This window comes from Coenobita brevimanus, chromosome 77, assembly GCF_032717465.1.
Source record: "Coenobita brevimanus isolate Jiangsu-jjx chromosome 77, ASM3271746v2, whole genome shotgun sequence".
NCBI classification, from domain to species: Eukaryota; Metazoa; Arthropoda; class Malacostraca; order Decapoda; family Coenobitidae; genus Coenobita; species Coenobita brevimanus.
In genome coordinates, this window is record NC_137030.1 from 7,777,293 (window position 1) to 7,801,134 (window position 23,842).

The 23,842-nt window shown below is 41.5% G+C and overlaps 1 protein-coding gene across 2 annotated transcripts in view; it reads left to right on the forward strand.

Moving 5' to 3' along the window:
* Positions 1-21,186, forward strand: part of LOC145408357 (poly(A) RNA polymerase, mitochondrial-like) — a 72,757-nt gene extending 51,571 nt beyond the window's left edge. For both annotated transcript variants that reach the window (XM_080279082.1, XM_080279083.1), the window contains exons 8-9: positions 1,896-2,003; positions 20,685-21,186. In XM_080279082.1, the coding sequence (XP_080135208.1) occupies positions 1,896-2,003; positions 20,685-21,056 (480 nt within the window). In that variant the 3' untranslated portion in view covers positions 21,057-21,186. The remainder of the gene's footprint in view (positions 1-1,895; positions 2,004-20,684) is intronic.
* The last annotated feature ends 2,656 nt before the right edge of the window (positions 21,187-23,842 follow it).

Sequence of the window (23,842 nt, forward strand, 5' to 3'; positions counted from 1 at the left end):
ATAATGATGATGATTTTGATGCACTTTTATGTTGTGCATTCCTCTTTAGATGGGCCAAGGCATTGTGCTTGTCCATCATTTAGGAGGCTTTTTTTTAATGGCATGTGGTGGCTCAGTGGGTTAGATTGTGGCCGAAGGGTCAGAGATTTGAGTCCACCCAAGGGTCATTGGTAGACATCAGGAAGGGTACCCAGTCATAAAAGCACTACACACTCCAAACCTAAGTCCATTACCCAGGGGCAACGCCTTAGCCCATATCAAAAAGGGGACATGTCAGTTATAAAAAAAAAAAGAAGAAGAAGAAGAAGGGAAAAAAAGATGTTTTGTGACAAGATGCCTGGTCTGGTGTCAAGTGGTGACCCTCGGTTGGGATCAAAAGCTTGCCCTCACATTCAGTATTGTGTGCTGTTACCCCTTGGAGCATGGCAACTGAATGGTTTCCATTTATTGCATTTAGTATGCTGAAGTCTTTTATAATTTATTCTGGTTATTGTCATGCAGTTTTTTGCAGCTTATGGGAGACTTGTAACAGTACATTGGCTTAGAGGGGAGATTAGCTCATTTCCTTCAGTATGGGGTTGCCTATTATATTTCATTTCTGGTACAGCCTTTTGATTTGATTTAATCTGGGGGAGGATTTACTTTGGGATGATGTCATAGAGTGTGAGTGTAGGGATAAAGGACTGAATAGGGAGGCTGCCAGATTTTGAGCAGCATGGAGAGCTGCCATTAGGTGACCAAGGCTGACGCATGCAAGCTGATATAAACGATACAAAACGAAATGATCATAGCGTAGGAAGTCTTAAATTGTGGGTTAGGTTAACAGAGGGAAGTAAGGAAAAGAAAGAAAGGATGTTTGTATGTGTATGTGTGGCCTACTGCACAAAGAGAGAGTGAGAAGTCTCCCATAAGCCAAGATTTATCTTATGGATTTTCTAAAGCATCATATGCAGTATGTTTTCTTATTATATAACCCACAGTTTAAACATGCACAAAAGTACAAGCTGCAGGAGCATCACCCTCCCCCCCAATCTTTGTTATTTAAAAAAAAAAAAAAAGTCATCAAAAAATCATTAGTGAGTGACTCATGAACAACGTGGCATGTGTGTCTAAAAATATGCTGGGTGACAATGATAATGCATATTAATTCCAGCCACACCCCTCCCAGAATTATTTAAAGTGATGCTGGCAATGTTGCTGTTTACAGTATCGATATTGTTACCAGTATTTTTTAATTCCTGCTCCTGACCCCATCAGTATGGTCAAAATCCATAAGGGTAGTGGGAAAGTGGGGCACCAAAAAAAAAAAAAAAAAAAAAAAAAAAAAAAAAAAGGTATTCAAATCCTATTTTCACTGTGACATAGAAAAGTACTTTTAAAGCTACTGTATTTTGTTAAATAAGTTTTATTTTAAATACTTCCTATTTCATAACACTTTCAAACTTATATTGTTCAAACTCATCTGGTTACTGATTAGTGATATATTATTATAAAATGTAGCAAATTTACCCTCAAGAAGACTAAGTTATGCACAGTTTTTATTTTGCCCCTAAAATAATTCTGTAAGATCTTTATTAACAGTTCAGAATGAAAGGCAATTGAAAATTCTTGTCTGTTTTCATATCCTGCTCTCTTTCTACTTCATGCATTATGGGCTTAATATATTTAATTCAGGTGCAATAATATTGCTGGTCAAGAAGAATTATATAAATGTGTGGAAGTAATCTTTTCAGTGGTTATCTATGAGCTCACTCCAACCCCCTTGTTCCAACCTTAAGGTCAAATAACTTTTCCTTGGTATATGATACAAAAATAGTGATAACAGTTGTGGTAGATGGTGGTGACAACAACAACAATGAAGATGTTTACTAATCCATTGTTCTTTCCCTGGCCAGAATCCCCTGAGTGTGCACCTTAACGTGAGCCATAATGTGACCCTAGAAGAGATGGAGCGCATCCGGCGAGAGCTGACCAACGCACGCTACCTGCTGGAGGGTTGTGAGGTCAGTTATACAAGGGAGGGTGGGAATGGGGATGTTACAATAAAGCAGCGTTTTTCATCTGGTGGAACTTTACCATTCCCACAGTTTGAATACCATGTTATGATTAGGGTGAGGTGGGGATAAATCGTACTAAAGGGTGAGCCGTACACTGGCTCTCATTTCCTCCCTGTTGGGTCTAGAATAGTTGCTGCTTAACATTCGTATTGTTTATAGAGGCTCCACCATCCTTGCATGCATTTGCTTTGGTCACCTAATGGCAGCCCTCCATGCTGCATGATCTCTGGTAGTCTCCCTGTTCAGTCCTTTATCCATGAGGTCGCACTCTATGACATCATCCTAGGCCCTTTTTGGTCAGCCTCTTGCAGCCCTACCTCTGACATTCACACTTTTCACCTTCTGCACCCACTTGTCATCCTCCATTTTCTCAACATGCCCAAACCATCTCAGTCTACCCCTCATCACAACACCAATAAATTCAAGGCCCATCCTTCCTCTCAACTCTTCAATCGCAATCCTAGCCCCCCCAGGCCTCGCATTCAAGCACACACTACATATTCATCTAATCACTGTCATTTCTGTACATTTTAGTCTACAAATGTCCTCTTCCTTTACAGCCCAAGTCTCACTATTGTACAACATTACACTCATAACACATGCTGAATACAAGGATCCCATTGCACAGAGGGACAACCCTCTCAGTGTTAGGAGAGGCAACAGCCCCCTAAGCTTCCTCCACTCCTTTCCCAGCCCTAACTTCAGCACACAACATGACCCCCTAGATTAAAAAAACTCCTCCACATATTCAGGAGACTTTCCCGGAAGTTCAATCCTTTTATGCGTGACAGTCTGTACATGCTCTCCCCATCACACCAGACACACAAAATCAGCATTATTTTGCAGCCAACCTCTAATACTACTACATCTCTTATGCACCCACTTATCACAGACCTTGCACAAAATGGAATTACTTCCCACTATCTTGTGGCAAAGTGCACGTGGCCACTCTCCTTCTGCATTGACAGTACAGTACTGCCATCAGCCCTAGGTATCATTGCTATGTTTTATCTTAATTTACTTGTAAACCCCCTTGTGACCCATTCTCTCTCCACATCCAGAGTCGTTTCTCTGCCTCTTTTTCATTCTCAGCAGTCAACACCAAGTCATCAGCATACGACATCCATGGAAGTCCACTTCTGAAGTCACGTGAGAGAGCCTGGAGAGCCGCCATTAAGTGACCAAGGCCGACGCATGCAAGCATGTTGGAGCCTTCAAAAACGAAAACAAAAACTATATACGGTATATACTGTATATATACAGTAAAAGCTCAATTACCCAGAATGCATGGGGATTCTTCCCTTCCAGATGTGGAATTTTCTGGATAACCGAATGTTACTCTATACAGTAATCCCAATACTATCCGGATGCCCTCTTTCCGGACACACCATTTACCGGACGTTGTGGGCCTGGACCTTCGGAACCCAAAAATGGCCAAAAAAAAGAAAAAATCCCCCAGAAATCCAATTTTTTCCCCCTCCGTAATTTGAAATTGCTGCACGGCACCAAACAGCTGTTTACACCACGGCCCCTTCACCCCTTCCTTCCTTCCCCCTGCTCTGTCAGGGTTCCCATTTGGTATTTTTCATTACCAAATGTGGACCAATTTGGTAATGAAAATTCATTTGGTAACGAATCAGAATAAAGCATTACCAAACGGATTTTTCACATGTATGAGGATACACAGGATGGAGATGATGGATTGTCTGCTGTCTCTGATCAATCTGCTAGCCTACACAGCGAGAAAATAATCAACATGCTGTTAATTATAAGGAGAGTGATTACATTTATTTCCACTTGTATATATAATTAGTGAAGAATAAATGCTAGCTTTATGAATTTGTTAATGAAAAGTTAAATTTAGTTATGAAAATTCAGGAGTGTGGTAATGTGGCCGATCTCCTATCTGGCAACCCTACTCCTCCCTCACCACCAGTCACTGCTTAACTGCGATCACAAGCAGATGCTTATCGCAATAGATGATGCATGTGCTCATTTTTTGTGATAAACAGTGAATAAACTGCAATACCTCGCCACTAGACCACACGGGAATTTACAGTGTTGTGCAGTGTTAAGAAATTAGAATTTAGCGTGCAAAGGATTAATTGCAGAGTGCAAACTGACGGTTGAAACTGGCGTGGTGCAATTAACAATGTGCAGTGTTAAACAATTGTAACTCACAGTGCAAAGAATTACTGTAAGTGCAGCACAAAACTGGATTATTGTACGTGCTTCAAGAGCATTTTCACCATTGCCAAAGCCTTAGAGAAGGCAGCCACAGACGTGCTGTAAGTACCCTGGCTGAGGTACAGTCACTTCTAATTCCTCATTCTTTGGTTCCTTTTCATTTATTTCATGCTTTATGTCCATTATTGGTATGAATAGGGTCCTAAATAGGTTTAAATAGGTGCTATGCATGTCCAGTAGGGAGTTATTAAGGTGGCTTTCAAAGTTAGGCTGGGTTAGGGTCCTAAGTACCAGTCCAGGAGCCAGGAGCCCACTTTTTGGACATTCCTTTGGCTCTGTTACATCGGGTAGTGGAGGGATTATTGTGTATATATATATATATATATATATATATATATATATATACACACACACACAATAAGAACTCACCGTAATGGATTAATTGGGGCCAAAGCCATTTCTAAAAATGCGAAATTCCGATAAAAGAGACATCCGGACTTCCCCCTGCTAACTCGGACTTTTTCCGATATATCAGACATTAGTCCGGATCGCACGAACAGTTTTTAAACTCTTTTGACTACCATTGCAGTACTGTACTGTGTTATAACTTCACCACGTTAATCAAATGGTATAGTATATATGGTATAATAATACTGCACTGTACACTGATAAACATGTCTTTTATTTACCTTATTGTGGTGAACATAACTGAAGTGGTCATGCAGTCCTGACTGCTTCTGGCTTTATCAAACTTTTTCCGATAGGTATAGGTCCCGACCATCCCTCTTTGCTGAACTTTTTCAGTGTCTCAGGAACAAAGAGAGTAGGCCAGCATGCTCTCCAATACAAGTTTCTCTAACTGTCAACACCAAACTACATACACAGTACACATATCACTTTGTTTCCCAAAATTACAAAATCATGGCAGCACTGCACGTGGCCTCAGAGTCCCCAGGGGGGGTTTCCATAAATGTCCCCACCTTCCACCCCTCTCCCAGTGATGACTCAAGCTGCCTGGAACCACTGTCTGACTCTTTTCTTCTTCATTTCTGCAACATTCGCAGCCTTTCCTCTAACTTTCGCTCTGTTGAGCACCACCTCTCCTTCTCTAAACCTCACCTTCTTTTTCTAACTGAGACTCAGCTGTCTGAGACAACTGACAGCAAACCCATTTCTGTATCCTCCTACTTTCTTTATACTCATTTCAAAGCCAAAGGTGGATGTTGCGTATATGTACACAACGGCCTATCTTGTGCTCGTGTTCCTGAACTCAATTCTTCTGAATTCTCTACAATCTGGCTTCGACTTTCCTGTCATTCTCTGACTAAATGTATCTGCGCTGTTTACTTATCTCCTAATTCTACTGACTATCAAAAATTCTTTGACTATCTTACTTCTACGATGGAACACATTCTATCCATTTCTCTTTTCTCTGAAATCTCCGTTCTAGGAGATTTCAATGTTCACCATCACCTTTGGCTATCCTCTCCTTTCACTGATCCACCTGGTGAACTAGCCTACACCTTTTCTATTCTTAATGACCTAGAGCAGCTTGTACAGCACCCTACCCGTATCCCTGACTGCCTTGGAGAGAGCTCCAACATACTTGACCTCTTCCTTACTACTAATCCTTCTGCTTACTCTGTTAATCTTTTCTCTCCATTGGGCTCCTCCGATCACAATCATATCACCTTAACCTGTCCAATCGCTCCGGTACGGCCTTTGGACCCTCCAAAGAAACGTCATCTGTGGCACTTTGGAGCTATGGATTGGGAGGCCCTCAGGCAGTACTTCTTTGATTTTCCCTGGAATGATTATTGCTTCCATGGCCGGGAGCCATCTGAGTGTGCCTTGCGCATTACGTAGGTTATTCTCTCAGGCATGGAAGCATACATTACTTTCTTATATCCTCTGACTAATGCAAGAAAGCCTTGGTTTAATTGCGCTTGTTCTAATACTCTCCGCAACAAGGAGAGGGCCTATAAAAGGTACCAGAGCCAACCCACCCCCGAATCACATCTTTTATACGTTTCTGCCCGGAATCGTGCTAAGTCTGTTCTTTGCTCTGCTAAAAATAATTTCATCCATACTAAATGCTCTCAACTCTCCAGCTCGAATTCTTCCCACTCCTTCTGGCACCTTGCCAATAACCTTTCTAACAACTTTACCTCATCATCCTTCCCTCCTCTTTTCTACTCTGATGGTTCTGTAGCTATTTCTTCTACTGATAAAGCAGATCTCTTCACTCAGACTTTCTCCTCCAATTCCACCTTAGACTATTCCGATGCTGTTCCTCCATCACTTCTCCCTTCTGACTTCCTCATGGCTGACATTAAAATTTCTTCAGCTGATGTACAGTAGTTTCTGCCATTGCTGGCATCAATACTAATAAGGCATATGGGCCTGATGGAGTCCCTCCTGTTGTCCTCAAGAACTGTGCTTTTGTGCTTACACCCTGCCTAGGTAAACTCTTTCGCCTTTGTCTGTCAACTTGTACCTTTCCTTCTTGCTGGAAGTTTGCTCCCATTCAGCCAGTCTCAAAGAAGGGTGATCATTCCCAACCCTCTAACTATCGTCCAATTGCTTTAACATCCTGTATCTCAAAAGTTTTCGAGTCAGTTCTTAATAGAAAAATTTAAAAGCATCTTTCCTGTCACAACCTTCTTTCTGATCGTCAGTATGGGTTCCGTCAGGGACGCTCCACTGGCGATCTTCTCACCTACCTTTCAGACTCCTGGTCATCCTCCTTTCGGGACTTGGCGAAAGCTTTGGCATTGCACTTGACATCGCTAAGGCTTTCGATCGAGTCTGGCATAAATCTTTAATTTTCAGGCTGCCCTCTTAAGGTTTCTATCCTTCAATCTGTGCCTTCATCTCTAGCTTGCTTTCTGGTCGTTCTATAGCCGCTGTTGTAGGCGGCCATTATTCTTCTCCTAGATCTATCAACAGTGGTGTTCTTCAGGGCTCTGTCCTATCACCAACTCTCTTCCTTTTATTCATCAGTGACCTTCTAAGCTGTACCTCTAACCCTATCCACTCTTATGCTGATGACTCCACCCTTCACCTTTCCATTCGGTTCCCGCAACGTCCATCTCAGCAGTTACTTCAACAAACAAGGGATGAGGCTATGGCACACCTAATGTCTGACTTGGCTCGTATCTCTGACTGGGGTAAAAATAATCTGGTTGTTTTTAATGCATCAAAGACTCAGTTTTTACACCTACCAACCTGACAAAATCTTCCACAGGTATACCCACTAATGTTTAATAATATTCAGCTTAATCCTGCATCATCCTTGAACATTCTTGGGGTTTCATTTACTCGGGACTTATCTTAGAATGATCATATTACATCTCTTGTAAAATCTGCTTCCAGGAGATTAGGTGTGCTAAGCCAACTCCATTCCTTCTTTACCCCTGCACAATTGTTGACTCTATACAGGGGTTTTATCCGCCCCTGTGTCGAGTACAACTCTCATGTGTGGGGAGGCTCCCCACTTACAGCTCTTCTCAATAGGATGGAGTCAAAGGCTTTTCGTCTCATTAACTCTCCTCCTCTTACTGACTCCCTTCAACCTTTATATCTTCGTCACACTGTTGCATCTTTATCTTTTTTCTGTTGCTACTTCAATGGTCACTGCTCCTTTGAACTGTCTGCATGCATTCCTCCACCTCTACAATGGGCACATGGCACCCATCTAGCAGCAAACACTCATCCCTTTTCTGTCCAACTCTCTAATGCAAGAGTTAACCGCTACTCCCAGTCCTTCATTTATGCAACAGGTCAACTCTGGACCTGTCTCCTTCTGTCTGTATTTCCTGCTTCCTATGATCTCCAGTCTTTCAAATGGAGTGTGTCCAGGCATCTCGAAATGATCAGATCTTGAATTATTGCGGGCTCCCGGCCTTTGGTTCCTTCTTCCTCACAAAAAAAAAAAAAGGCTGGTAGCTCCTCGATTCCCATAAAAGCGAATTCCTGTCTATTGAAGTCCATTTTATCAAGGTTTTACTGTATATATATATCTATCTATCTATCTATCTATCTATCTATTGCCAGACGACTCAATCCCGTACAGGGTGGCCACAAATAAATCGCCTCCACGTTGCCCTGTCCCCCGCCATTTCACTGCCCTGCTCCCAACTCACACCCCCCTCTCTCATATACCTCTCCACCCCATCCCTCCATCTCATCCTCGGCCTCCCCCTCCCTCTTCTCCCCTCCTTCTCACTCACATATACTCTTCGTCAGTCTTTCACCCTCCATCCTCTCCACATGGCCAAACCACCTCGGTGTATTCCTCCTAACGCTTCCCATCAAATCCACATCTACACCACAACGTTCCTTTATATCCTCATTTGTCACTCTGTCTCTCCATGTGACTCCACAGGCTCCTCTTAAATAACTAATTTCCACCGCTCTCACTCTTGACTTGTGTCCTTCCAGCAACGTCCAAGCTTCACTTCCATATGTTAGAGTTGGTATCACAATACTGTCATGTAGTAACTTTTTCACTTCCATGCTCACTTCCCTGCTTCTTATCACTGCTTTCAAGGAACCAACAACCTTTCTTCCCTGCTGTTCCCTCCAAACCTCCATCCTTACTTATCACACTACCCAAGTACTTTAACGTACTCACATTTTCCAATTCCTCACCATCCAGCCTCGCTGTACATTCACTGACTTCACCTCTCTCAAAGACCATCACTTTACTCTTCCCTACATTCACCTTTAGATTCTGTTTCTTACACACTCTCCCAGACTCATCCACCAAGTCCTGCAGCTCTCCTTCGTCTTCACTCAACAACACAGTATCATCTGCAAACAACAGTACAGGGAGTTTCCAAACACTACCCTCTCTCACCAGGGCCACTCTAACATCCACTACCCTACCTTGTACCTCTTTTATTACCCCATCCATGTACAGACTGAACAACCATGGAGACATGACACATCCCTGTTTCAACCCAACCTTCAAAGAGAAAAATTCACTCAGTTCACCATCCACATGCACTGCAACCTCAGCACTATCATACATACTCTTCACAGCATTCAACAACTTCCTATCTACTCCACATATTCTTAATACTTTCCACAATCCTTGTCTATCCACCCTGTCATATGCTTTCTCCAAATCCATGAAAGCTGCATACAACTTCTTTCCCTTCTCTAGAACTTTTCCACTAAAGATCTAAGAATGAATATCTGATCTACACAACCTCTTCCCTTCCTAAAGCCTCCCCTTTCTTCTCCAACTAATTCCTCTGTTCTTTTTCTAACTCTGTCAATAAGTATCCTACCATATATATATATATATATATATATATATATATATATATATATATACACAGAGCACTTGCACAGTGAATGAGTTTATGGGTGGAAGACGAGCTCATGCACTGCGAATTCGTTCACTGTCAACAACATATCTTATGGGAAAAATAGCTTATGGGCAGCACCGCTTTCTCAAAGTCCACTTTTTGAGCCACAGAGATGTACTAAAGGGCACATTTCAAACACATACAGTACAGATATATAAAATATAAAACACATGGTTTTTTACCTTTAGTGGATCAGCTGGCAGTCCTGATTGAATAAAGGTGGTTCTGAGGCAGGGAAATACACTTAGGGTGACCCTTCCACATCACCTTCCACTCCCTTGTTTCCATCACCAGTCCTGCCCTCATCACTTGACTGAACCACTTCCCCACGTGCCTCTACCTCATTCACCTCTCCCATAAAACCTTCAAAGTCCAAATACGACACCACTGACTACACATCATCATCGTCTTCATCAGGAAATGTAGCAGACGATGTAGAGGCAACTGACTCCTGTTGTTCTTTAGTTCGGTGGTAGCGTGTGATGAGTGTTTTCTTATGCTGACCTCCATATTGTGCCTTTCAGTGTAATAATGAAAAATGGTTTCTACTCCACTGAGAACTTCCTGTGTCTTAAGGTAGCTGTTTTCATTTGCCTTGACCTCTTCTCTCAGACATCCACTGCCACTGGAATTTTACTGATCTTCAACATAGGCAGATCTTTGCCCTCCATTGGATTCTGCACAACAGGTTGCTCAGATCTGGCCTCTTGTGTAGTGTCCACTGGGGGGGGGGGGTCTGAATATGGGAGACGGCGGTTATGGCATACACTTTTCCCCGATTTCATTCACTCGGGGTTCAACTCATTCATTATGGTTTTGTGGACCTGATTACTCCCTGCTCGTTCACTAGGCGAATCATTTACTCTGAATACATTCACTATGCGAGGGCACTGTATACAGTCACTACTAGTTTTACATCAATTCGATTTACGATAATTCGCTACAACGATAATAGAAAAGTTCCACCCCAAAATTCGATTTACAATAAATTTCCCACTATAACGATTTTGCCATCAGAAAGTGCCAGGCACATGCAAGGTGACCGTTGCTTGTCTCAGGCAAGATGGCGGCCCCGGCATGCAGCGTATTGTTATGGTTCAGGTCCCACCACCCCTTCAAAGCCTTGTCTTTTCAACTTGTTCATGTGTGCCCCCCTGTTGTTGTCACCTCTCAGCCAAACATCGTACTACAGTACTGTGGATTTGTTTGGCCAGTGGTAAGGTCAGTGCCAGTGTAGGCCCCAGTGCTATGTTTGGTGCAGGTATGGGCCCCAGTGCTAAGGTTGGTGCAGGTATGGGCTAGTTTCCCCTCCCCCCCAAACCTGTTCCTGTCTGACTCAGAGGCTGACCACTAGTGCCTGTAAGCACTAGCCTTGGGGGGGACGACTCGGAGACAACTTGGACCAACACAGGAAGGAATGAAGGTGGGTTGTCATTTATGGTTCAGTCTTGGTTAGGTGACTTTGAGAAGTTGAGTTGACATAACCTCCCTTTTATAATGTGTTTCAATCTCCCAATTTACAATAAAATCGGTATACGATAAGGTGTGACCTGACGTAACCCCATCGTAAAACAAGTAGTGGCTGTATACAGGTAATCCCTTAATTCACACAAGGGTTACATTCCCAGACCCTTCACGTATGTGGTAAATTCGCGTGTACATTCTGCCCATGTGTGCACGTAATTATGCATGTGTATTAAGTGTATTACATCTTAATACTGTAATACTGTTTATGCACTACGTACACCAAATAAACTAGCATAAAATATGAAAAACGACAAAAATGTAAGAAATTTAACACTTACTGAAAGCTGACAAGCACTGTCAAGTGCCCGTCAGGACAATTTGCACCCTGGACGATTCCCCGTCATTCTGTAAATATACATATTGTTGATTAATTAATACTTTAATAACCAATTTTCAGGGGGATTTTATAACTCATATAAGTAAAAAACTAATGTACTTGCTAAATAAAGTGGTATGTAAATAAATGACGGTGAATTGTCACTGACATTCCTTCCCTAAGTTTGTCCAGCACTTTAACTTTCTCTGTCAGCGACATCACTTTATGAGCCCGCTTTGGTGTGTTACCACAGGCATCACTAGCACTACACTTAGGCCCCATGTTGGCAAACAAGGCAAGCAATCACTGGAAGGCAGAAAAATAAGCCACAAATAACGATTCGCGAGTCACGTATGGTTCGACCGTCGGATTCAAACTGACTGTGTGGTGCGTGGTAGACTGACCTCCTGCACGCACACACGCACACAACACACACACACACACACACACACACACACACACACACACACACACACACACACACACACACACACACATGCATGTATGCGCACGGGCAGCAGGTAGTTATTTTTATATTTTATTTATTTCTCTCATATATTAAACTTATTTATTTGAATGCTATAATTTTATGTTTTAATTACTGTATGAAAAAATTTGTGGATAACCGAAATCGCATTAAAAAAGTTCGCGTGAATTAAGGGATTACTGTGTATATATATATATATATGAGGCCCCGCGTGCAAGAGTACTGTATACCCATGTGCCATTTTTTAAAAGTGGCAGAAATCACGTTTAAAGTTTTTACAACTTTGAAGAACGATACCGCAAAAACTATTATACCTTGGATAATGGCGTTTACATAATTTTAAAGCTGATTGTCTCTACTTTATCCAAAAACTTTTTAGTAAAGGTACTATTGTTTTTACCCAAAAAACACACACACACACACAAAAATTGACATATTAGCATACAATGCTGTTACTTTTATGCATAAACTAGTATCGCAGGCCAATAGCTAGTGAGTTCCTTTATGTTGTAAGATGAAGTTGAATGTCTGTAGAGTGGTTGGTTATGAATTTGCATGGTTATTGTCATAAAAAGTAAGCTTTATACATTTTTCAAAAAAATTATCAATGCACTGCGCTTTTTTTTTTGTTTTTACCTGGTCTTCGTTGTTCTACGTTTTTATGTGAACAATAGACACTTTACTTCTATTAAATGGAATAACAAACCAAATAACACCAATAATACTAAGAATAATGATGTTTTACATTAATAATCTTATTAATGAATACAGTAGTTGCTGCAATAAAAATACAATGGTTCAATAAAAAAACTAACCTCACTGGAAGAGTTACTGAACACAAAGCCATAGGCAGTTATGAAAGGTTATTATTTCTTTTTACTGAAAAAAACATTGTTTCCATGATTATAACCACCAAAATTACATACTGCTTGGTCAGCCAGAAAAAGCGGGGGACAATAGCATTAGTAATACTACAGCGCAGCAAAGAGGCTTTGGACGAGACTATCCTCATCGCCTTGGTGATTGGTAACACTACTGCATGCATAAAATGGCGATCTGAGAAGCCATTCGCCGTGTGGATGGCGCATGGGTATACTCTTGCTCCAACATGGTGGCGAAAAGCGCTTGAAAAAGGGAGGCGATGTAAACCCAACGTTTACATCGCAATGTAAAGGGTTTCATGGTACCCAAGCCAGCCCCAAGTTCACTTTTTGAGGCAATTTTCAGTTTTTTTCCTGGACATTTACCTACCTAATAAAGACTTCATTACATACAAACACTAGAGGATTCCCCACAATAGAAGAGGTTATGGGCTTGCTAGGGGGAGGTGGAGTGGAGTTCTGTGGCCAATAAAAAAGAGCAAAGATCACACACAGCACGTGTGCAGCCAGACCAAAGGGAGAGGGTACGCTGAATTGGGGCAGGAATGCTCAGTGGACCGTGATGACACCCCACACAGACATGTGACAGCCATATGTCATTGGCTGATGCAACCCGCGCTATGAATATCACTGGCTGCATTATGTCTGTTCCCACCGCGTTATGAGCTTATTTTTCCGCATTATGACTATTTGAACCATAAACTGGGGCCTCTGGCCTTCTTATATCTATTGTCGCAGCATAGTACGGTGTTCATAAAAAATGGCCAGCTTCCTCCACCCGCATTATGTCTATCATTTTTGCATTGTGACCATTTTTGGCCATCAAATTTTGCCCTCTGTGTTATGTGAGTTTCACAGACTAGGATCGCACGTTGTGTGGGAGGTTGATGACTACTGTATACTGTGCTGTATTGTACTCACAGTTATTAGTACAGTATTAGTTCAGGGTGACCATTTTTATTGAAATTACCAGCGGGGAACCCATGTAGGTTATTAAAAAAAAAAAAAAAAAAAAAAAAAAAAAAAAAAGTACATGCTGGCCTTGCCTGAGACCCAAGGGAGAGAGGGGGGATCACCCTCCCCTGCAGGAAACAGCATCTGGTCTTCCATTTTACCGACTGCATTAGTATTCCTCCTTGGGCCCATTTCCCCAGAGATATATGCCCTATGGATCTTTTCCTACCATGGACCTATTTTCCCACCACCCAGCCACCCACACCCACTCTCCCTGACACCCACTCAACCCACACTCACTCACTTATCCTGCTTTCCCACTCACCCACCCATGTTGCCCTACTGTACCCTACCACACCCACTTACCTACCCAACCCTGACTGCCTACCTCATCCCACCCACTGAACCCGTTGTAATAATTATGACAAGTACAGTTATATGGGGAAATTTTAAATTCTACTGTATTTGACCCCCAAGCTCCACCATGTTGACTTGATCAATTCTAAGTTAGGTGATCAGAGATGCATATTTAGTACAGTATAGTGTAACTTTAAACCAAACAAATAAATTCCCATAAAAAGTTACCCGTTATACTGCTTTGGAGATCTCTAGATAGTTCACCCTTATTTTCCATAGCAGACAAACACACAGACAAAGAGACATACTTTCAAAAATATAGATAAGATAGTCTGCTTCTTACATCATTAAATATGCTACTTAACTCATAGGTATCAGGAGGGGACTTCCAAAGTGGTGAACAGAATAATATGGGTTAAGATTCATAAGTCCCTTTTTGTCGTTATCCAGGGTTAACTCCTTTGTTACGAAGATTTATTTTATATTTAATCTTCCTATCTGTAAGCAGTATTATTCACCCTAGGATGTATTCAAACTGGTGAGGATAGATATAGCCTTTGTTAACCCCTACACAGTAAGACATGTCACTTAAATGAAATTGTTTAGGGATAGCAAAATAAATAAAAAATTGCCACATCAGAGTGATTGGGGTAAAAAACTGTGAAGTGAAGGCTGGAAAATGCCACTTCCATGTAGCTTAGTGACTCCATGTTCCAACATGTTTTGCAAGCAGTGACATTGCTCCTTTGATGCAGGAAGGAGGATAGATTATGCATAAGATCTTTTTTTCACTAAAGATTCACATCTCCAAGGGTATAAAATCTCATGTTTTGATCCTCGTTGAGTATGAACATGTCATCTGGTAACCCCAGAAATAAAGACAGGGTAAGAAATATTGCTGGTTTGATGTACTGTACTACCAAAATGGTACAAGACCTAGCCCACAGAAAAATTTAAATTAAAAACTGGTTTAGGACTTCTGTTTAATTTATGTCCCTTCCTTTTCCATTTAATAAAGGTTATTATGCACTCCACATCGAGCTGTTGCTGCCAGCTCATGCAGGCAGCATGTAAATATTCAGACTGTCTGAATCCTAGAGGGCTAGCCTACTAATATTATACATCTGGTAGTCTGATGGGCTGCCCCTTTGTGCCAAGGGGTTCTTGTATGTGCATAATGTGTTAGGAGTGTTATACTGTATGGTAGTGAGACTTGGTAGTAAAGGAAGAGGACATTTGTAGGCTGTACAGAGATGATAATGATTGCAGGGTAGTGCATCCTTGAATGACAGGCCAGGGGGGTTAGGATCATGAATTAAGAGTTATGAGGAAGGATGAGGCTTGAATGTATTATACTCATTTTACTCATTCCTGGCCCAAAATTGACACCTCTTCATGCTGAATTCCAGTATGATATGGAACTTTTCATGAAGGGGTGTTATGGAAAGGATACAGAGCCATACCATTGTCTTACTCTGTCACTGAGCTTTGTGAAGTTAGCTTCAAAAGGAAGAAAATCTAGGCCAATGTAGGGGCCAGAATAGCTCAGTGGTAGTGCTTGCACTTCACAACCTTAAGGTTGGCATTTCGAGCCTGCACCAAGGGATGTTGGAGTGGCCCTAGTGAGAGAGGGTAGTGTTTGGAAACTCCCTGTACTGTTGTTTGCAGATGATACTGTGTTGTTAAGTGAAGACAAAGGGGAGCTGCAAGGCTTGGTGGATGAGTTTGGGAGAGTGTGCAAGAAACGGAATCTAAAGGTGAATGTAGGGAACAGTAAAGTTATGGTCTTTGAGAGAAGTGAAGTCAGTGAATGTACAGTGAGGTTGGATGATGAGGAAATGGTAGTGTGATGAGTAAGGATGGAAGTTAGGAGAGTGATGTGCTTGATAGGGTACAACAAGGAAGAAGGGTTGCTGTTCCTTGAAAGCAGTGATAAGAAACAGGGAAGTGGGCATGGAAGTCAAAAAGTTACTACAAGACATTATTGTGATACCAACTCAGTATGGAAATGAAGCTTGGACGTTGTTGGAGGGACACAAGTCAAGAGTGAGAGCAGTCGAAATGAACTATTTGAGAGGAGCATGTGGAGTCACATGAAGAGACAGACTGACAAATGAGGATGTAAAGAAGCACTGTGATGTGGATGTAATAGGAAGTGTTAGGAGAAACACATTGAGGAGGTTTTGCCATGTGGAGAGGATGGAGAGTGAGAGACTGATGAGGAGAGTGTAAGGGAGTGAGGTGGAGGGGGAGACCAAGGATGAGATGGAGGGATGGAGTGGAGAAGTATATAAGAGAGGGGGGTGTGAGTTGGGAGCAGGGCAGTGAAATAGCGGGGGACAGGGTGACATGGAGGCGATCTGTTTGTGTCCACCCTGTATAGGATTAAGGAGTCTGGCAATAGATAGATATAGCGGTCTCTCCAAGGATCTCTCCTTGCCTTGCAGAGCTATATGGGCCATTGGTCCTAGCTCGGGGGATTCACCCTGGGCAAAGTTAGAGTAGTAGAATATAGTGTTGTTATGATAAGGGGTAGATTGAAATGGTTTGGGCATGTAGAGAGGATGAAGGTTGACAATTGAGAGCAGAGAGTGATAGGTATGAGCACTGAGGGCAAAGTTGTTGGGGGGGGGGGGGTTAACCCCTTAACCGCGGGGCGTCACTTTCGTGATGCTTGGGAGCAAGGGATCATACCGCGGGGCGTCACTTTCGTGATGCTTGGGAGCAAGGGATCATACCGCGGGGCGTCACTTTCGTGATGCTTGGGAGCAAGGGATCATACCGCGGGGCGTCACTTTCGTGATGCTTGGGAGCAAGGGATCATACCGCGGGGCGTCACTTTCGTGATGCTTGGGAGCAAGGGATCATACCGCGGGGCGTCACTTTTGTGATTCTGTGTTATTTTGAATTCACCCGGGCTTTCAAGTGGTGGCTTGTATCATCTATCAGTACTGCCAATGTCCAGCACTAGTCAGCACTCCTAATCTCATCTGTACTCCCATCCATTGTTGACAATTTAGTCATTTTTCCCCATTCTTGATTCCCTTCCCTACCTCCCCTCCATTACCCTATCCTCTCGCCTGCCCGGCCATGCTACGCTAAGTAAATCTTCCCTGGAATTTTTCACTGATTTCATCCATTGAAATAAGCCCTATGCCCTATTCTTATACCAAATAATATATACAAGAAAGAAATAAGGTAAGTGAGAGTGCCATACACCTAGAATTGGCTAATTATCACCTGACAACGCCTCACGTGCACTTGTTCGCCAATTTTCGCTTTTAATTTCCCCATGAAATATGCTGTATAATCTATTTTCGTAATAAAAATATATATATGAAAGGATGAGAGAAGCCTAAGTGATATTTACATTCACCTGGAACTACCTAATTATTGCAGGCCACCACACTGTATTCTACGCTAAGTAAATCTTCCCTGGAATTTTCCACTGATTTCATCCATTGAAATAAGCCCTATGCCCTATTCTTATACCAAATAATATATACAAAAAAGAAATAAGGTAAGTGATAGTGCCATACACCTGGAATTGGCTAATTATCACCTGACAACACCTCACGTGCACTTGTTCGCTAATTTTTGCTGTTTATTTCCCCATGAAATATCCCGTATAATCTATTTTCGTAATAAATATACATATAAGGAGGGAAGGGAGAAGCCTAAGTGATATTTACATTCACCTGGAACTGCCTAATTTATTATGTATTGTCTTGGTTTCCTGCCAATCATTTCATTGTTATATATTAGCAGGTCTCACAAGGCTAAAGTTGGTAGTATTGCACTCACCCAAGCCAGGTGGCAGGAGGCCACCACTATCAGTTCACTGTCGTCTTTCAATGTGAAGGTATGTCTGATTTGCTTCTGCTAACTTCCGCCGCTTTTCAGCCCCATGCAAAGGGCCCTGTGACCTTTACCCCCTACTAAACCTCTTGTGGAAGGAGGTAAAGGGCTGACAATTGATAAAAGAGTGACTACGATCTTTCTGTTGAGTAAAACAGTGCAAGTGGAATTGTAAATAATGTGTAAATAATGTGTAAACAGCAAGTGAAAGCAATGAATGTAAATATACGTGAACAGTGGAAAATAGTTTTATAAGTTACTTCAAGTGACAGTGCATAACACACTGTAAATAAAATAGAAATGTAAATAACAAATAAAATAGAGAACGTAAATAGAAATGTTAATGAGTAGTATTATAAAAATACGAGTATATACCCTAGGAGGGAGTAATGAAAGTGAAAGTTTCACTCTAGCATGTATGAATACTGTACTATGAGTTATGAGAGTGAAGGTGAAAGTGACATTCACTCTCAATGCTAGTATACAGGACGAGAATGTAAATGCTACGTATTTTACTGAAAGAAATTGAATGCCTACAGTGACAATAAACTACTATTACTGAAGGAAACTTATGGATAAAGACTGTAGATATATATAAGTGTTATATAGTAATAGAAATATAAACTTTGAGTGTTTTTATGAATAATAAATGACAGAACACCAGCGGCGAACTAGCGCAAGTGGGAAGGTCATACGCCCTCGTATTTTTCATTGCTTACACAGTGTTTTTTTTTGGAATATGGATTCCAAACTATTTGAGAATCATAGAATAGGGTTTCTAGTGATAATATCAGACTGTGGTAATCATATTACGGGTTGTCGGGAAGTGTAAAGTGGAGACTTTGTTACCCAACTTCAGAGGTCTCCACAAGTCCTATGGTACTCGACGAAGGCTCAACAAACACCCCAGGAGAAAGCTGAAGGTATGTGCCATAAGCATATATGATTTTAATATTCTAGGGCTAATAACTGATTTTTGGCAAATATTTTTAGAGAGTCTATCGAAGCGTGAATATGCCCGCGGGAGCCGCAAGAAAAAGCAAAACAAGCCCGCGGTTAAAGGGTTAAAGAGGCAGCTAGAGATCGAGCAGGGTGGAGGGCCACCATTAGGTGACCAAGGTCAACGCATGCTAGCATGTTGGAGCTGATATAAATTAAATGATGAATGGTATTGTATATTCCAAGGCATTGCTAATGTCATAGTAGTAGTAGTAGTAGTAGTAGTAGTAGTAGTACAGGTAGTAGTATACGAGGTCTGTTCAGAAAGTATTGGACCTTAGGCTCTAAAAAAATAACTAACTAACCTGTTGAGCTAGGACACTAATCCCCCTCAAAGTACGCCCCTTCTGACTCGACAGTTGAGAAGACTTGAGTGTATGGGTACAACCCAGAAACCAAAGCAAGGTCATCCCAGTGGAAGCATGCAGGGTTACCTTGGCCAAAGAGCACGACAGGTTCGCAGCAAGGTAAAATGCACTCACATGTTGACTTTTTTTTTTTTTTTTTTTTTTTTTTTTTTTTTTTTTACTACCATGAAGCAACGTTGGGTCTGGTTAGTACTTGGATGGGTGACCGCCTGGGAACACCAGATGCTGTTGGCATCCCTACGTGTCAAGTGGGGTTGGTGGAGGATTAGTGCCCCTCCCTGTAAAACAATTAACTCTAAGCCCTTGGCCACCCCGTTTGGGATACATGGCGTCTGGCAATGAATGAATGAATGAATGTTGTGCATCATGAATACGCACCAGAAGGTCAGACTGTCGACAAACATTACCACCTTGACATTATCCATCATCTTCGTGATGTAGTTCAGTGGAAGAGACCAGACTTTGGAAAGTGGCAACTTAGAAGCTGCACCATGACAACGTCCCTGCCCATTCTTCTTAACTGATTCAGGAATTTTTGGCCAAGCACAACATTCCATTGGTCTGGCAGGCTCCCTACTCATCAGACATGGCTCTGTGCAACTTTTGGTTATCCTCAAGCTCCAAACTCTACCGAAAGGTTCCCAGTATGAGACGAGAGAGGAGATCATGATAAATGCGACGAAGCACCTGCAGGAGGTACCGAATACCAACTTTGAAAAGTGTTTCAGGCAGTGGAAAAAACATTGGGCTACATGTGTCAAGTCAGAAGGGGCATACTTTGAGGGGGATTAGTGTCCTAGCTCAACAGGTTAGTTAGTTATTTTTTTAGAGCCTAAGGTTGGATACTTTCTGAACAAACCTCGTATAACCAGGCAGCAGAGCCACTCATCTATGTCTGTGCCACCGTGCAAAGATGTCTCTCCAGCACTGCCTAATGATGTATAAACATAAAGCTAGAAAATACTGAGAGTGATTTAATAATTTTAATGAACAGTTATTACAATTATTGCTAAAGTGTATTGCAGTTGAAATGTTGGTTTACAGGCATCCATATTGTGATTTTTTTACTTTTAATATGACTTGGATGAACTTTGAAAGTAGGAGAGTTTCTGTGTGCAGATGCCCATACCTGTGAGGTGAAGTCAGGGGACTTGAATGGTGAGTGAATGAGTGTGTGGCCTGTATTACTGGGTAGGCTGTTACAGCAGGTCTCCCTCTTATTATGTTTTTCCCTTTATGGTCCCAGCCTAATCTCATCTTGTGGTGGGATGATGATTATGAATGAGACTGAGATTTATGATTTCTTTCCCTCCAGGATGTGAGCAGTACAACAGAGGCGTGGGGTGCTCTGAACCTTTGGAGTAGCTTACAGAAGTCCCACCCACTTGACACCTCCTTCAGTCACTCAGTGAACTGGGCAGACATCTTCTTGACTGACAAACACAACGAGAAAACGGCCGCTCGAAGCAAGAAATCACAAAAACAGGAAGTTAGGAAGGATGTGCAAAAGACAGTATCTGGGGCAAATACACAGGGACCAGAAATAGAAAAGCTGAGGCAGTGGGAGAACAGGAAGAGGAACACAGAGGCCATGGAACTCAATGACCTTGTCTCAAACTTGAAGCAGCGAGCATTAACTAGGAGACTGTGGAAGAAAAACAGAACTACGCAGTCGTCTAAAAGATGATTAACATAGTTATATTTCAATGAACCGGTTTTCACTGCTGCTGTACCATAATGTTTTACTGTCAACATGATTGGAACAGAAAACTCTCATTGTCTTTCCCCATCCTTTCTCTTGAGAGAACTCACTGAACAAAAGTCCATGTGGATGTATGTTCCATTCAGTGGACACTGTAAGTTCCAAAATACCTTTGTGGACATAAGCATTGCAACAAGAATGTCAGTAATCAGATATGTATTGGGTATTATAACAGCAAAATGAAAAATAATTCACATTGCATCCATTACTCTCTCAGTAATTGTGGTGATTAATAATAATACCAGACTGTAGCTCCTTCCATCACAAACCATCTGATCACTCATATTCTAAATTCTGTTTATTGTCACAGCTGTTCTAGATGAAAACTGGGTTTATTTCCAGTATCCAGTACTAGAGATAGATTTCAGGTGGATAGGTAGACAAGGATTGATTGATAGATAGGTAGGGAGTTGCTCCCCCCTCCTGCCATTTTTTTTTTTTTTTCTTTTTCCATCTTGGCATTAACATGGTGAAATGTCATTGGTTTTATTAAAACTGGCATTTTCTGTGTTGCAGTGAAAACTTCAGATGTCATAAGTTTGAGTAAATTTTATCATTATTTTTTGATTGGCAGGAAAATACTGCCAAATAAATATTTAAAAGTATTATGAAACCAACGGGTGGTTGGGGTTATTGCTCATCTAATGCCACTCAGGGATGGGTAATGCTGGTCACTCTCATCTAAAATGTCAGGACTAACTTGCTTAGCTCCTACGCTCCTCATGGGGCAACACAGGATTAGATGATGAATGAATGAATGAATGAATTATGAAAGGAACTTAATGAAAACAGCACATGATAATGGAGATGCTCAGTAATGCCTGTGGAGTGGAGCTAAAAATTTCAAATGCTTGAATGGTGAGTGAATGGATGTGTGGCCAATTTCACTTGGTATTCTTTTGAGAGCTGTCCTCCTGTGTCTGTCTTTTCCTATTTCTGGATCAAACCAATCCTGCTTAACAGTGGGGAATGGGTTATCTGATAATGATGATGATGATGGATGGACAGATAAGTAGGTAAATACATTCTTATGACATATATTTAACACACTTCATCCAATGTAGGAGAGAAATGGTTACAGTGATGATAGACACACAAACAGGCAAATAGATACTCTTGACAGGTTGACAGATAAACATGGAGAGGTAAATATTCGTGGTAGCCAATGCTGATCAGAGAGATGAAACTGTCACAGGGACCTTATACTGTACAGTAAAGCCATTTGAACATTTCCAGGTCAGCATCACATGTGGTGGCATCTTGGTGTAATTGTGTACACACGTCACTGTTTTGTACAGTGCTAGGTTGTTAATGTGAAGAGTGGTACAGACAAATGAAGTAAATATGGATTATTTTCTCAGCCATTTTCCATTCCATTTCCTAGTGGTAAAGTGACAAAATGATGAAAAGGTTTCTGAAACAATGATATTGTTCAACTTGAATTATCAAGGTACCTGATAATTCATAACACTGAACTGCATTCACAAACCAAACATCATTTAAATATGTTTGTAATTTGATGCACTTATCATAATCAAACCCTTATGCATTTTTATTTGCTTATTTTTTCTGGTTTCAGTCCAACCACTAATATTCTGTATTGCTGATGACCCTATCAACCAGAGTTTTTTTTCATTTTATTCTTCCTCCTATTAGTCCAATTTCATTCAAATTTACAGATTACTACAGTAATGAAGGGGTTAATAAAGGCAATAGATGTATCTAACCCCTCCATTTTGGAAAATATGTCCAGTGGTGAATAAAATGGAGATAGCAAGAAGAAAATACATATAATCAAAACGAAGAATTTACTTGCGAAAGTAGTCAAAAGCTGAAATTTGTGCTTATCCATGGTCAAGTAATCGAAAACTATATTCAATTTTTTTTTTATTGAGGCAAAGATGCACTTGAGAGGTTTGTGATGATTGGCTGAATGCAGCATTGCTGTGTAATCTGTTTACTCGTTAGCATTAGTAACTGACAACATACGGTATATCTCAGGAGGAAATTTGGGTTAGTAAAAGTTATTCGGACATGTTGCATTCAGCCAATTATCAACAACCTGTCAAGTGCATCTTTGCCTTAATAAATAAATAAAAAAAAAAAAAAAAAAATCCTGACCTCCTTTCCCACTCTAGGACAGGGTGAGGAGTAGCAATGTCCAGACAGCCCAAATTTGCCCAGTCCAATGGGTCACGCCTCCATTCACTCATCATTCAAGCCCCTGGAATCCTGGCTCTATCGGATACGCCAAAAACTCCCACCACGTCCTATAGCTTCACACAGACATATCCAATAGAGTCAGTCCAGATGCTGTCACATTAAAAGGGGTGCCAAATCCCTGATCATGCACTTCTCACAATATTCATCCAGCCAGCTGATCTCTTGTCAGTTCCCTAGCCTCACTGGGCTCAAAACCTCTCTTCCTCACACACTCATCCCCCATATCTCTCAACATTCTTGGTCTACACCATATCTCTCAGCCTTCTTGGCTGGCAAACTACTTAGCAGGCAGATGTGCACATGTAACATTTGCTGGTCAGTCTTCTAACATCAGAAACTTCACAAACGGCGTCACCCAAGGATCTGTTTTGTCCCCTACACTCTTTAACCTATACATGCACGACGTACCCACACCCCACACACCACGGATACACATAACTTCCTATGCAGATGATATAACACTTTTACATGTACGCACCAAAACGCAA